This window comes from Nanorana parkeri, unplaced genomic scaffold (genome assembly GCF_000935625.1).
Source record: "Nanorana parkeri isolate BGI_ZX_2015 unplaced genomic scaffold, ASM93562v1 scaffold1426, whole genome shotgun sequence".
NCBI classification, from domain to species: Eukaryota; Metazoa; Chordata; class Amphibia; order Anura; family Dicroglossidae; genus Nanorana; species Nanorana parkeri.
Window position 1 is genome coordinate 97,785 of NW_017307694.1, and position 16,759 is coordinate 114,543.

Below are 16,759 nucleotides of genomic sequence, written 5' to 3' on the forward strand. Positions count from 1 at the left end.
ATTCCAAGAAAAGGGTTTTACGGGAAGTACAAAAAGCCGATTTTCTTTCTCTGCCATTGAGTGACAGTGAAATTCTTTCACCTTCGGGACTTGGATAAGGCCCAAGGTGAAGAATAGCTAAAAACTGGGCACTGCCTGCAGCTCAAGAACGGCCTGTAGGACCTTACGCTTGAAGATGGTGGAAACAAATGTGTGAACAGAAGATCAAGTGGCAGCCTTGCATTAGGAATAGATACTTGATACTTTGACCTGGCTTGGCTATCTATTCTGCTGCTCTTCTGGATCCCCTCGACCTCTGACTACGCTCTTGTCTGCTGCTCTGTACCTCGCTGCCCGCAAGTTGCTGATCCGGCCTGTCCCTGACTACGCCTTGTCTACTGTCCTGGTACCTCGCTGCTCGACTGTTACAGATCCGGCTTGTTTTGGACTTCGCTGCTACCGGCACTCGTGCCTCTCCTGTCCTAGTGCACCTGTTCCACCTCCAGGGGTTCTTAGACTTGAGCTGCAAGAGAGGCCTTCCTCCTCAACTCAGACTCCTCTAAGGTACGTGGTTTCTGACAATAAGGTTGCAGACTTCAGCACCTTCAGAAAGAATGGAACAGACATCCCCGGAACCATTGACGGAGTTGTGAGCTGGGTTCACCCGTTGCCGTGGGAATGTCCCCTCTGTGTCTAGAAACAGGCTTTGCGACTGTGTAGCAGTAAGAAGTATGAAGCAAGGCCTCAGGTACTCATGAAACCCAGACAGTTGGTAGCAGGTAAGAGTTGGATGGGCGGAGGTGAGCAAAGTCAATGTAGTCGGGAAGTAGGGATGAACCAATGGTAGAATGCCCATGTGGCTGTTCTACAAGCAGGAACAGAAGCAAGGGTATGCTTTTTCGATGCTGTATGGCGGCATACAGAACAGGGAGCTCTTTCGTGTGACATTCCATCCATTTATTACACCAGCACTCAGCCCCACAACATTAACCCCTTCCCCGGGGGAAAACAGGTCATTTAAAGGTGTCCAACGACTTACGCATATGAGGAAGATCCTGATGCTCAACCCAAGCAGACAACTCATAGCGGGAGTCTTCAGAGATAGGGCAAGCGTTGAGGCAATGCCAGGGGAGACCTGTTGCTAATTTGGTTCCAGAACCGGGTCAGGAAAAGGCCTTACGTAGAACCCAGTGGCCTTCCTTCTTGAACACTATCACCAAACTAAAGCATGCTGGTAGTGGGAGGGGTTATGCTTTGCTTGCCAGTTTCCAATCCTCAGATTGGTGGCAGTATAACCCGAAGACAAAATACTTCCCGTGTCCCTCAATGGATGAGAAAGAAAATGGCCTCCAGCGATAAAACATTCCTCTCATTCCGAACATGACCGTGGCTTCACCTCGAGTGAGTTCTCCGGTGTTTAATAAGACTGCTTCGCCTTGAAAAACATTTCCCACATTCCAAACATGCATAAGGCTTCTCTCCGGTATGAAGCTTTTCGTGGGTCAGAAGGTGTGACCTCCGAGAGAAACGTTTCCCGCATTCTAAACATGAATACGGCTTCTCTCCGGTATGAAGCTTTTCATGGGTGATCAGGTGTGATCTCTGAGAGAAACATTTCCCACACTGTAAACACGAATAGGGCTTCTCCCCAGTATGAAGCTTTTCGTGGGTGATCAGGTGTGATCGCTGAGAGAAACATTTCCCGCACTCTGCACAAGAATACGGTTTCTCCCCCGTGTGAATCCTCTGGTGCCTAGAAAGAGCCGAACTCGTTGTAAAACTTTTCCCACACTCTGAACATGAATACGGCTTCTCCCCAGTGTGAGTTTTCTGATGCGAGATAATAGTCCCTAGCTGTGTCAAACACTTCCCCCACTCTGAACAAGGATACGGCTTCTCAGCAACGTGAATTCGCTGATGGAGAACAAGACACGACTTCTGCGCAAACGATTTCCCGCATACAGCGCACAAATGCGGCTTCTCTGCGGTGTGAGTCTTCTGGTGGGCGAGGAGGGTTGCCTTCTGGGCAAAAAATTTCTCGCATATGGAACACTGGAACATCTCATCATCAATATGATAAGGGGTACGATTGTAATGTTCGGGAAAACTCCCCCCATGTGTGGGGGGAACAGGTGCCAGATCTAAGTTGGAAAGTACTGGATGGAGATAGGAGGCGACGGGATTTTCTTCTGTAGAATCCTCCGAGAGGTCGTCGTCTTCGGTTTCACCATCTGGACAGATAATAGATGTGTACTCAATGCGTTGTCCATCTGGGGGAAATAAGAGATGGAAAGGAATAGGTTAAAGGGCTGCTATACATAAAGTACAGTATATGTCTGATTACGTACAATGTCTTTTCAATCACATTCATATATTCTAATACATGGTACCACGTTGGGGCATTATTTCCTTGCACACAGCTGACTTCCTGTCCAATGAGCCCATCCCAGAATGCAAACCGTGGTTCCAAAGGACCCTTTGCTAGTGAACCCTCCGCGTACCAACCACTGTCTACAGGCCCAACATGAAGACCATCAAAATGCATCATCAAAGCCCTTCTCCTGATGTGGTTTTAAGTTCCCCACTGAACATAGACAAGTAAGAAGGATTCTGGGAGGTCACATGACATCATTCCCGTCTCTATTAATATTATATGGACCTGATGGAAAGTTGAGGAGGATTCTGGGAGGTCACATGACATCACTCTTATCTTTAGTAATAAAACACAGACCTGACCAGGGAGGTTAGAAGGATCATGGGTCACGTGACATCATTCTAAAACACAGATCAATCAGGAAGCCGGACAACACCTAATGACCCGCTGCCCAGCTTCCTGATTGGTCAGAAAGCCAGGCAGCCTCGGTGTGAAGCCGGTGTTCTTTCGATAGAGCAGACATGTAATGCTTCCTCCATTGTCCAGAAGGACACCGGGATCTCTGCAAGGACGTCATGATGGAGAACCGGCCGCCCCTTACATCACCGGGTAAGAGGAGACTTTCATTTCTTGAGTATTGAGGATCCCCCTAGATACACACATCCTCTGATATAAAGACATAGAAACAATGTATTCAGTCAGTGTGTGTGTTTCCTACAGATGGATCCAGGAACAGAAATACCCCAGAGAGATGTCCCCGTCCTCTGTATTCCCGGGACTCCACACAGGAACATCAGGAGATCCCTCAGACCCATCCTCTGTATTCCCAGGATTCCACACAGGAACATCAGGAGATCCCTCAGGCCCGTCTTCTGTATGCCCGGGATTCCACACAGGAACATCAGGAGATCCCTCAGGCCCGTCTTCTGTATTCCCGGGATTCCACACAGGAACATCAGATCATCCCTCAGGCCCGTCCTCTGTATTACCGGGATTCCACACAGGAACATCAGGAGATCCCTCAGGCCAGTCTTCTGTATTCCCGGGATTCCACATAAGAACATCTTATGATCCTACAGGAGAACCAGGTAGAAGGAATCTGAAACTGAATATCGAGCATCGCCTATTCTAAACACGCAGACCCATGAAACACCTCTGATTGAACCTTAAATACAGAGTAATATGGCCTCTAGAAGCAGACATGTAATGCTTCCTCCATTGTTGTGAAAATATGTCTGAGGCACATCCTCTTGGTTTCATCCTCCATTATGGTTCAGTTCAGCACTGGTGAGACAGGGCGCCTAGATGATGTTTTGAGACGTTCCTCCCCGTCATAAAAAGTACCTTTCACCTCATATTTCCTAGACAGGGACACAGTAATGATGCGTTCTCATTATTTAAAAAAAATCATCCTTCTTGGGTAGTTAATGGTGGAGGTGACCAGGCTAGTCAAAGGACAGAAACTAGAGAGGAAGCAGAAGAGCCAAGTGTGAGGGGTGATGGACCATGTAAGGAGGAGGAAATCACTCCAGAGATCAACATGGAGGAATAATAAACACACCAAATCCAGAAATGTGAGTTTAATCCGATTCAGGCAATAGAGCATTTGTGAGGAACTGATGTTGGACAAGGCTTGGAATCCGCATACCGGTTCAACTCGAGTTCCTTCACACCAAACCGGTCAAACCATATCTGCATAGAGCTAGAATTTTCCACAGGGAACAGAAAAGGATCTTCCCCATATTGTTGCCAGCTCGAGTTCCTGAGTTCCTTCACGCCAAACCATATCTTTATGGAGCTAGAACTGTGCACAGGGAACAGAAAAGGATCTTCCCCAAATTGTTGCCAACTCGAGTTCCTTCACACCAAACCATATCTGCATGGAGCTAGAATTGTCCACAGGGAACAGAAAAGGATCTTCCCCATATTGTTGCCAACTTGAGTATGTTTACACCAAACCGGTCAAACCATTTCTTTATGGAGCTACAACTGTCCACAGGGAACAGAAAAGGATCTTCTGCAAATTGTTGCCAATTCAAGTTCCTTCACACCAAACTGGACAAACCATTTCTTTATGGTTATAGAATTGTCCACAGGGAACAGAAAAAGGATCTTCCCCATATTGTTGCCAGCTCGAGTATGTTTACACCAAACCGGTCAAACCATTTCTTTATGGAGCTACAACTGTCCACAGGAAACAGAAAAGGATCTTCCCCAAATTGTTGCCAAAGTGAGTTCCTTTACAATAAAATTGGTCAAACCATTTCTTTATGGATATAGAATTGTGTGCCGGGATCGGAAAAGGGTCTTCCCCATATTGTTTCAAACTTGAGTTCCTTCACACCAAACCGGTCAAACCATATCTGCATGGAGCTAGAATTGTCCACAGGGAACAGAAAAGGATCTTCCCCAAACTGTTACCAGAAAGTCGGAAGCCCACAAGTGTCTAAACTTTAAACATTAACGTGATCACTTGGAGGGGTGTCCACATTCGTTTGGCCCTATAGAGGTGTGATGGTTAGATGTCCACAACCTTTTAGCTATAAGTGTACTTGGGCTCTCCCCTCCTATCAACATGCAGTCTGTGTTAGACTGACAGCAAGGTAATACAAAAAGCTCATATAGACAGAATGAGTTACAACATTATTATTTGTTTTAAACAAATACATGCGTGTGCATATTTCTATATACATGCAGCTCTGCTCTAAGGTTTTTGATCGCCCTACTCATTTATTTCATACTAAAACCTCTGCACACAGTACATAAAGATGGGTGTGCTCCCGTTTTATTTGATGCGTGACAAATATTTCTCTTTTTTTGTAAAACATTGTCCACGGTCCGATAATATTAATGGTTTCTCTGCCGTTTGGGTTCTCGTGAATATGGCTTCACCCCGTGTCAGCTTTCCACATTATGGACACGTATACGGCTCCTTTCCGGTATGAATCTTTTCATGAGCTTTTAGGTGTGATCGCAGCGTAAAACATTTACCACACGCTGAACATGAATACGGCTTCTCTCCGGTATGAAGCTTTTCATGAGTGATAAGATGTGACCTCCGAGAGAAACATTTCCCACACTCTATACATGCATACGGCCTCTCCCCTGTGTGCGCTTTCTTGTGTCTAGTAAGAACCGATCTCACCGCAAAACATTTCCCGCATTCCGAGTATGAATACGGCCTCTCCCCTGTGTGAACTCTCCGGTGACTAGCAAGAGCCGAACTCATCGTAAAACATTTCCTGCACTCAGAGCATGAATATGGTTTTTCCCCCATGTGAATTCTCTGGTGTCTCGAAAGAGCAGAACTCATTGTAAACCGTTTCCCGCATTCCGAACATGAATACGGCTTCTCCCCGGTGTGAGTCCTCTGGTGCGAGATAAGAGTCCCAAGCTGGGTAAACCGTTTTCCGCACTCGGAACAGGGAAAAGGCTTTTCAGCTGTGTGAATCTGTTGATGGAGGACGAGACACGACTTCTGTATGAAACATTTCCCGCATTCCAAACATACGTAGGGCTTCTCTGCGGTGTGAGTTTTCTGGTGATAGAGGAGTGCCCCCTTCTTGGCAAAAAACTTCCCGCATATGGAACACGGGAACATTTCGCCCCCTCTATGATCTGTGTGTTGTGTGGCGGGAGGGGCGTGTTGGAGGAAGCTCCCCCCGTGTGTAGAGGGTTCACCTAACAGCTCTGCACTGGTAAGTATGGGATGAAGGTACGGGGCAATGGTACTTCCTTCTGAAGAATCCACTGTGAGGCCAACATCTTCTATGTCACCACCTGGGGAGATAATAGAATCACTGCCGATGTCTCGTCCATCTGGGGGAAATAAGAGATGGAAGGGGATAGGAACAGTTAAAGGGCCATTAACCCTTTCGCTGCCAGGGCAATTAATTTTTTTCACACGTTACACATTTGTGGCTTAACAATGACTCGGAACTCATAAAACAGAAAACCCCAAGCCCTCCACTGTGGTGAAACCACAAATGCCATCATGCATCTGGGAGTCATGCCTGTGGCTTTCAGAGTCTTGCAGTGCCTCATGGGATTTGTAGTTGAACAGCAGCCAGAAGCTTGGAGTTTGCCTACCCCTGCTTTAGGGTATATTATATACAGCTTGATAAAACAGGTCAAACAGTTCCAGCTCTGTCTACCCGCAGTGTACCTTCTGGTCCCGAGCCTTGCTTAGCTGGTCTATAAATACTCGTGGTGAGTGGGGGGTGGTTTGTATAGACATCTTGACCTTGCCTGGCTCCACCAGGAAGGGCGGTTGTCCTGTAGATGAAGGTGATCTGAGTACTGAAGACCTTGTTTGCTTTATGTGGAACCTGAGTTGGTCACAGGATAAGCTTGTACCTCGTATGTTCCTACAGACCGTGGTGGTGACCATTTCTAGGCTTTCATTCCTCTGACTGCAGAGGTTTCCACTCTGTTATGTAAGGGTTTTTGACATGATGCGTTGCCCCTTCTGATGGCAGAGGTCAAAAACAGCCTCCGTCTTGTTTCCGCTATCAGAGTCTGACACGGAAGTGCAAAAAGGAGGCCTTTGGACTATCTAGGATTAAAAAGGTTCTCAAAACCTTTGTTAGTTGCAGATGGAATTATTCAGCCGGTTAGTCTCTTCATTGCAGAGAATGTTTAGCATTCCTCCACATAAAAGGATGCCACATTTTCCCAGGTCACCTGTGATTCCTTTCCTTTGGCCTACGCATCAATTTGTGGGCCTTCCCTTAAGGCCTTGCCTTGGAACTTAGAATGGTAACAAAAGGTCCTTGCACTGGCTTTTGGTCTTCTTTGTCTCAAAGGTATTGCAGTCATTAGATACGTGAACGATTTGCTGCGGTGCGAACAGCCTGACCCATGGACTACACTAGACCTCTGAAGGTATGCTGTGGTATCTGGCACAAATCTGTTAATAGCAGATCCTTTAAGTCCTGTAAGTTGTGAGGTGGAACCTCCTTGGATTGGACTTGTTTTTCCAGCACATCCCACAGATGCTCGATTGGATTAAGATCTGGAGAATTTGAAGGCCAAGTCAACACCTCAAACCCATTGTTGTGTTCCTCAAACCATTCTTCAACCATTTTTGCAGTGTGACAGGGCGCATAATTCTGCTGATGCAAATCTTCAAGGACTCTCTCCGTGGACACTAAACTTCAAGAAGAATCTCTGATTCTGTCACATGGCTTGGAGTACTTGGATCTTCTCCTGGATTCCTTTCAAGCCAAGGACTTTCTAAACAGGAGAAGCTAAGGAAACTGGAGTCAGGTTTGGCAGCTTTATTCTCGATGTTGGTCTTCGCTGTGTTGGGGCAGATGATATCAACCTTCAAAGCAGTTCCTTTGGCTTAATCCCAACCCCTTTACAGTGGAACATTCCCGTGTCATGGGACAAGTCCGGTCTTTCTCTGAAGAAAATCATCTGGCCACATCCTTGAACCAAGACGTCTCTTTCGTGGCTTCTGGTGCCGGCCTTGTCAGAGGGTAGGTTTCCTCTTCCCTTACATTGGAAGATCATCATGATGGCCGACAGCATTTTGGGTTGGGGCAGAGGTCTGGGCTGTCTGTTCACTGGATCTCACTTCTGACCAGTCATCTGGTCCAGTTTCAATCAGACAATGCCACAGCTATATCTAAGATCAATCATTATGGGGGCACCAAGAGTACTTCAGTGGCGACAGACGTAGAATCTAAGATGTTCTAGGTGGAACTTCATGTTCCAGCAATCTCAGAAGTTCCCATTCCTAGAGTGGAGAACTGGCAGGCTGGGGGAATGGTCTGTCCATCTGGAGGTGTTCCGGGACATATGACTGCGTCGTCGGGCACTGGCTCTACTAGCTTCTACTAAAAGCTGGAGAGGTTTGTTTTAAGATATGGAACCCAAAATCGAATGCAGGAGATGCTCTGAGATCATCGTAGGATCAATGTGCCCTGATCTATGCATCTGCTCCACTAAACCTACTAGGGGGCATTTCAGTAATTCCCGTAGCTCTGGATTGGCCTCGGAAAGTGTAGCATGCTGACCTCATGGATGATTCTGTGGCCGTTACCAAATCGTCCAGTTCTGTTATCTCAAGGACCGATCTTCAACTCTGCTTTTCAGTCGCTGGCTTTGATTCCCTGGCCGTTGAAGCCCAGATTCTGAGGGGCATTGCAGATTCAGTTATCCCGACCATGTTCAAAGCTTGTAAATCTACTTATTACAAGATATATCATCACATGGGGGGGGCACTTATTTTCCTCGGGGATTCCCCACATGCCTTATTTTCTCTCCAGTTGTGGGAAGAACAATGTTTAGCCCTCAGTACCGTCAAGTGTTTGTCCTGTTGGTTTCTTTTGAACATCTTCCTGATCATAATTCACTGATTCATACTTTCATTAAATTGTTTTTTTAAACACTGCTCCCCCTGTTCAGCCCCCACTCCAATCATGAGATTTAAATCTAGCATGGTTGGTGCAACAAGACCCCCGTTTGGACTTATTGGGGACATTCCTTTGACGTGTCATCGTGTAGGGAAGCTTTTCCTGTGGCCAACACTTCAGCTAAGAGGTTCTCGGAGATTTCAGCACGGTCTTGTAAGGAGATCCATTCGCGTTTTCACATAGAAGAGGTTGTTTGAGACCATGGCCCTCCATTTTACCACTTGAGAATATCGCGCTGTCTTCCCTATGTCCAGTACAAGTTCATCCTTAGGATATCTCTCTCCATTGTCCAGGTGTTTTAAGGGCTGTCAGCGTTTACCTCTTGGCTCCTGCCTCCTCCTTTATTTTATTCCTCTCACTCCGGCATGAGTGAAGACACCAAATTTGCGTTGCCCAATCCTCACCTAAGGAGCATTGGAATGTGCTTGGGCTTAAAAATCCCTTAATCTATTTTAGACAACTGATGTCTCCCTTGCCCTTTACCTGAGCAGATTGAGAAAAACTGCGCTCGAATTGCTGTTTCCCCATCCAAACCAGCCAGTGTTCTGGCAGCAATAAACCCAGAAGTGCTGCAGCGATCATTAATCTCCTGCCATGCTTTGGAAATCTCCTGTTTGCTTGTAAAATGTCACTGTACCAACAACAGTACACAACATCCAAAGGCCACTTATAAAGATCATTCCATTTCCATGGGATGCAGACAGATGTGGAGGATTCTGAGAGGGCCCCATGATATCACTCCTATTTCCAATAACACAGCACAGAGCTGACTGGAGAGGAGGATTCTGGGAGGTCACGGGACATCATTCTTATCTCTATCAATAAAACACAGACCTCACCGGAGAGGTGAGGAGGATTCTGGGAGGTCACATGACATCACTCTTATCTCTATCAATAAAACACAGACCTGAACAGAGAGGTGAGGTGGATTCTGGGAGGTCACATGACATCACTCTTATCTCTATCAATATAACTCAGATCTGACCAAACAGAAGGCCATTTGCCACAATTAATTTTACTGTCACAATTGATTTCTGTATGGGGGTGGGCCTTGCTTTGGAGTAGGCAGCGTTTAGTTTAAACTTGGCCCTTTATATTATTTAGTTCTGCCTAGGAGACAACTGTTCCCTGGGCACACAGGTATCAGCGTGAGCATTAACAAAGCTACTCACATGCACTATCTTTTAAAGCTGCATATAGTCACATATGGCCCTTGCCCCTCCTTGTTCCTCTCTGCATTAGTTGAGAGGGCCCTTGACGCTCCTTCTTAGCCCTCTCTGCATTAGCTGAGAAGGTCCTTGGCTCCCCTTCTTTGCCCTCTCTACAATTAGCTGAGAAGGTCCTTGCCCTTCCTTCTTGGCCCTCTCTACATTAGCTGAGAAGGTCATTGGCTCCCCTTCTTGGCCCTCTCTGCTTTAGCTAAGAGAGTCATTGCCCCTCCTTCTTGGCCCTCTCTGCTTTAGCTAAGAGAGTCATTGCCCCTCCTTCTTGGCCCTCTCTGCATTAGCTAAGAGGGTCCTTGGCTCTCCTTCTTGGCCCTCTCTACATTAGCTAAGAGGGTCCTTGGCTCTCCTTCTTGGCACTCTCTACATTAGCTAAGAGGGTCCTTGGCTCTCCTTCTTGTCCCTCTCTGCACTAGCTGAGGGGGTCCTTGCCCCCCTTCTTGGCCGTCTCTACATTAGCTAAAAGGGTCCTTGCCCCTCCTTCTTGGCCCTCTCTACATTAGCTGAGAAGGTCCTTGGCTCCCCTTCTGGTCCCCCTCTGCATTAGCTAAGAGAGTCATTGCCCCTCTTTCTTGTCTCCCTCTGCATTAAATGAAATCTGGATAAACTCTGGTAAACACCAGGACAAAATGTATGGAGAAAGAAAACACTTGCTCCGCCTCTGTTTTTTCTACCTTTGTGGCAGTTGGCACAAGTCCCTCCAAAAGGCCAAAATAGATATATAAAGAGAAAAGACCAGAGCACAACCAGTCCATTAATTCAGACACTAGGGGATAGGGGGTGTTTTTATTGGAGCACAGAGCTCAGGCAAGCTTCAAGAAGTTATATGAACCATGTTTGCATTTAGTGTTTATTACTCACCTGTGCCGATCTCTACAGGAACTTCCTCCTCCTTAACCGTTACAAGTCCAGCTTCTTCCTCTTGAGCTGTCAAGTCTCTTTGAGTGTCTCCGGTGTCTGTGAATAAAGATGAGAATGAAATTAAACCTCCTGAGATGTACGAGAGACCCCAGAGAGTGTATGTGGGGGAGACTGGTCACGTCTCTTGGATATGATGTGAGGAGGAGAGCCGGAGTCTAATAGAGGCTGATGGCTCCTGACTCCCCCCACTAGACACATTCCGTCCCCCCATTACTGTCTACTGACAGAGGAGGGGGGAGAAGAAGAGATTGTTGTAGTGACTGAACAAGGAGAATCTGGGGCTCTTTTCTGGATTTATTCCTCACCTGTGCTGATCTCTGGGGGAACTTCCTCCTCTTTAATCCTCACATGTCTTTCTTCTTCCTCCTCAGTTATGATGATTCTCTGAGTTTCTCTGGTGTCTGTGAATAAAGATGACAGTGAAGCCTCCTCAGATGTATGCGAGACCCCAGAGAGTGTATGTGGGGGAGACTGGTCACGTCTCTTGGATATGATGTGAGGAGGAGAGCCGGAGTCTAATAGAGGCTGATGGCTCCTGACTCCCCCCACTAGACACATTCTGTCCCCCCATTACTGTCTACTGATGGACGAGGGGGAGAAGAAGAGACAAGGAGAATCTGGGACTCTTTTCTGGATCTAGTGTTTTTTTTTAATCACCTGTGCTGATCTCTGGAGAGACGTCCTCTTCCGTACACGGCTCATCACCCTCCACATATGGCTCTTCTGCTTCCTCCTTCACTTCAACATTAATCATATTTTCATCCTGAATAAATTAGATTGTCCAATATAGAAAATAGTGATATTGGTTTGTTCTATCTCTTAAGGTCTTGCACAAATCCTCTATCAAATAAAACCTTCAGTTCCACCAACCTGATAGTCCTCCTTACTCGGCTCATCACCGATCACATACGGCTCTTCTGGCGTCTCTCTAGATTCCATTCTTTGATCAGTCTGGTTCCCTTCCAACGTTACCTACACAAGAAGGATGGTTCTCTTAAATAATGCCCTTCAAAATGTTAATAACTGCATATCTACACTCATATGAAACGGATGTAAGGTAAAGTAAACTTCTTAGGGGTGGGAGGGACCCTCCTCCGAATAAATCTTTCCTGTTTGACCAATGCAACTGGACCAACATGGTTGTGCCATGGAGGACGCATTTTGACCTGACTGCTTACTACTGCAAGGAGCCATATGACTCCAGAAGTGTTTTATAAGTCTGCTAATAATAATAATAGGTGATGTTTGATATTCAGTTTTGGATTCCATCTACCTGGTATTCCTGGAGCATCTTGAGATGTTCTGGAGCCACATTCTTGGAATACAGAGGACTAGGACATCTCTCTGGAGTATTTCTGTTCCTGGATCCATCTGTAGGAAACACACACACTGACTGAATACATTGTTTCTATATCTTTATATCAGAGGATGTGTGTATCTAGGGGGATCCTCAATACTCAAGAAATGAAAGTCTCCTCTTACCCGGTGATGTGTGGGGTGGCCGGTTCTCCATCATGGCGTCCTTGTGTCCCTCAATACACTCCCACTCCTCTACTGAAAAAGGCATAGTTCCATCCTGACACCATATAGGAACCTGACACACACAATGATACAGTCACCACCCAGACACATCCCTTGTCTGTTCCTGGATCATGTCCCAGAATTCCCGGCACCGCTCACCTCTCCCATCAGCAGCTCAATCATCTTCTGGGTGACTTCTTCAACTGTCTTGTTATTCTTTCTCCGGGACAGAGATGAAGGTTCAACGCCAAAGCTTTGGGTCTTCTTCGTGTTGGTCGCCACCAAACCATCGGATAACTTGAAAGCGATATAATTCTATTTTTGAGGAACAAACACCAAGTTATGCCACAGTACACATTGCCCTTCATTGTAATGTATGCCAATACAAAATTGGAGAGCAGGACTGTTTTATTAATAGAGATAAGAGTGGTGTCATGTGACCTCCCAGAACCCTCCTCACCTCTCCGGTCAGGTCTGTGTTTTAATAATAGAGATAAGAGTGATGTCATGTGACCTCCCAGAATCCTCCTCACCTGTCCGGTCAGCAGGTAGATGATCTCCAGGGTGAGGTCTAATATCCTCTCAGACATGTGACCGCGCTCCTTCTCCATGCTCATTGGTCATCTACGTAATGGACTCTCCTTGTAAACGATTTCTCCTTCAGATAACGTTAAACAATCCTGTTGGCTGGAATAAAAGGCAGATATATGAGGAAATCTAGCAGAGATATGAGATTAGATGGCATTGCAGAATAAATAACCCAGATGAGTGACAACCATCATAACAAAGAGTAAATATTCTCAGCAGATGACACAATGGGGCTAATAGGCCCGGACTGGTAAATAATACCTTCTTCTTGTCGGAGCCATTGGAGCGTCACTGCAGAAGGCCTGCATTGGACCTTATACCAGTGAGTGTCAGCTCCCCATGCACCATGTCTATAGTCCCTGTGTTATGTGTCTCTTAGGCGTTGTATGTACCCCAAATCCCCTCTGTAATATTGATCCCTACAGAGATCTAAAAACACCAGAGGAGACCAATTCCCCCAGTGCAGTCAGCTGACCCCTGACTGTGTGCTGTATATAGAGGACATGTGACTTGAACCACAAGTTCACACGACCCTGTCTCCCCATCCAGGTCCCCCCTTCTTTTATAATAAGAAGACATTACCTTCTCCTCAGTGGGAACACACTCTCCACCCTCATATCCCCACAGGAAGTTCCCTAATCTCTTCCCAACAATCCCTTCTGGCTCCAACAAAATGGCCGCCTACTGCAGTGAGGACTCGTTGTCTTTTTAGTCTAAAAAACAGCGAACCTTTCAAACCTCTGTAAAGTTATCATGGAGCGCTGAGAGGTTTTTGTAACCCACTCGCCTTTCTATCTATTTCTCTGCCGAAAAGTGAACTTGTCTGCCTGAAGGAGAAACAAGAGTCGGACGACATAAAAATGGCCACTACCGACATAAAAATGGCCACTACGGTCGGGGGGGGGGGAAGTCTCTGGAGGATCGTGCGTCACTATGGCAACCAGGAAGTAGTTGGGCGTCCTATGGAACGCATACAAATGGAATTTCGGGAGCCACAGGACGGAAGTGGGAGGAGAATAGTGATGATAGAGAGGAGACAGGCATCTGGTGAGGGTAGACGAGGTTTTACATTGACATGCTGAGGCAACTAGGCTAATGTATGTATATGATATTGATAATACATTTTAGTCGTTTCCAGTAATAGGTTCCAACTTCCAAGTAGGGTTGTCACCCTTTCTTGAAGCGAAACCCGAACACTCTAGCGACGCTCTGAAATTTTTTTTGAGATGGAGTCGTTGCTTAGGCCTCATTCACACGAGAAAAAGCCGGCACATACAGCTCTGTGCTGCGCGTAAGGCCGCGTCCTCCCATAGAGAAGGACAGGGGCTGCGTACTAATCACACGCAGCACCTGTCCTTCCCGGGAGCTGAGCGATACGGCCGTGCACGGAGCTGTACGTGTCAGCTTTTTCTCGTGTGAATGAGGCCTAATTCATATGTAAATAGTGCCGCCCATTCATATGTAAATATCACAGTTCAGACTATTTCCAGTGGGGGGCCAGTAGCCCCTATCTTAATTTTGGTGTCCCCTGTCTCCCTGACATCTTGTGTCCGGGTTTTTGCTGCTACCCGGACACAACATTCACAACCCAAACTCTCCGGGTGAATCCTGGACAGGTAGCAACCCTAGTTCCAAGCCCCATTTCTTCCACCATGTCCCCTAGATATCCCATTGGTGGTAGGCATCGTGGTATGATGTGCTTCTCCTTTCCCGGCTTCAGTTCCCGCCTCAAAGTTCAGCCAAACTACGGCCCTCCAGCTGTGGTGGAACTACAAATCCAATGAGGCATTGCAAGATTCTCACAGCCACAGACATGACTTCCGGAGAGAGATGCATCATGGGATTTGTAGTTTCACCACAGCTGGAGGACCAGTGTTTGGATACCCCTGCTTTAAAAAATAAGTGCACCTCAAAATAAAATTTAATTAATCCTTTTTTTCACTCCCCTTCCCTCGAACGCACTCAACCCACCCTCCCCCTCCGCAGATGCATACTTACCTCAATCCTCCTCCCCCCTCCCATAGACTTCTACATCCCGAGGTCAGAGATGGTCCCATAGACGTCTGTGGAAATGAAGACTCTGTAAACTAGGGTGACCATTCGTCTCCGATTTCCGGGGGCAGCCCCCGAATAGAGGAGACCGTCCCCGGGAACACAAATTGGAAGAAAAAAAACCCATTCACCTGATCCCTGGATCCAGCGCCGAAACTCTGCAGGCACTGCCAGGGCACCTGTGACCTGTAGGCCCCGGGGAAGTGGGGCCTTGGAGCTAGAGCTGCAGCTAACGATTATTTTCAAAATCGATTAGTTAGCCGATTATTAAGTTCGATTAATCGGTTAATCGGATAAACAATAAAATACATTTTAAAAAATGGCTCCAGTGATGGACTACTAGTTTGTATTGAGATTGTAGTCCATCACAGGAGCAAGCTTGGAGCGGTGGAAGTAAAAAATAAAAAAAATAGTGTGGTGTGCAATATAGTGAAATGGAAAGTGTAAAATTATACAGCAATGAATGCAGAATGGCACCGACTACAGAGGACTACAAATCCCAGCAATAGTACATTATAGCTGGTGGTATTCTGCATTGCGCTGTATAATGCATTATTGCTGGGATTTGTAGTCCTCTATACATCGCAATGCAGAATACCACCAGCTATATAGGAGTACAACAAGTCCCAGCAATACATTATACATACAGTGTATAATGTACTATTGCTGGGATTACAGTCAGTCAGTGGGGAGGGAGATTTAATACGACGGGAGGAGGCAAGCACTGCAGGTATCAGGAGCCCTCTTGAAGGTTACGCTGCTGCTTCTTTCTATTCACATACATATATGTTTATATGTATGTGAACATATTTTATATACTGTATGTGCATTATGAAAAAGGATGCACAGACACGCTCTTTGAAAAAGCTGGGGGGTCCAGCAAAACATCATTTTTATCCATGATGGCTCTCAGGTTGTTTGTCACTACTGTACACCAGATCATATAACATGTGTAGTATTTGTCTGGTGCACCAACACCAGTACACTGATACCATTGCTTGAAAAAAAACATTTGACTGCCGTAAGGTCCCATGCTTGCTGAGGACCTCACGACAGCCTAGGGGCGACCTCGCAGCACCCATTTACAGAGCCAGCCGCACATCTCCTCCTCCTTCCCACAACCCGCGCCAGCCTGGACTCGCCTGCACAGCCCTGGTGAGACCGCACACAGCCCTGGTGAGACCCAGCGCAGCCCTTCTGAGACCCTGGAGACATCAGCCCACCACCCAAGAGCAACACAGTGTATCTAGCTTTATATTTTTCTGCATTGCTGTATAATGTATTGCTGGGATGTGTAGTCCTCTATAGCTAATGGTATTATTCTGCATTGCTGAATAATGGATTGCTGGGATTTGTAGTCCTCTGCAGTTGGTGGTATTCTGCATTGCTGTAAAATGGATTGTTATGATTTGTGGTCCTTTATAGCTAATGGTATTCTGCATTGCTGGGATTTGTAGTCCTCTCCAGCTTGTATTATGCATTGCTATATAATATTTTGCATTGCTATATATATATATATGAGAATATATTTATATACTGTATGAGATTTTTAAAAATATAAATATATATATATATATTTATATATATATAAGGTATGCACCAATATCAGTATGCTGATATCGGTGCTTAAAAAAACCATTTGGCTACTGTAAGGTCCCATGCTTGCTGAGGACCTCACG

At 46.3% G+C, this 16,759-nt stretch overlaps 1 protein-coding gene across 1 annotated transcript in view; it reads right to left on the reverse strand.

Annotated features, from left to right (window-relative positions):
- Positions 1–1,306: 1,306 nt before the first annotated feature.
- The window catches only part of LOC108798192 (oocyte zinc finger protein XlCOF7.1-like), a 44,800-nt gene continuing 29,347 nt past the window's right edge, over positions 1,307–16,759 (reverse strand). Inside the window, 7 exon segments of the mRNA XM_018569920.1 lie at positions 1,307–2,012; positions 5,255–6,172; positions 10,860–10,955; positions 11,577–11,682; positions 11,790–11,891; positions 12,600–12,755; positions 13,961–14,072. Coding sequence (XP_018425422.1) covers positions 1,372–2,012; positions 5,255–6,172; positions 10,860–10,955; positions 11,577–11,682; positions 11,790–11,891; positions 12,600–12,755; positions 13,961–14,072 — 2,131 coding nt within the window. The 3' untranslated portion in view covers positions 1,307–1,371.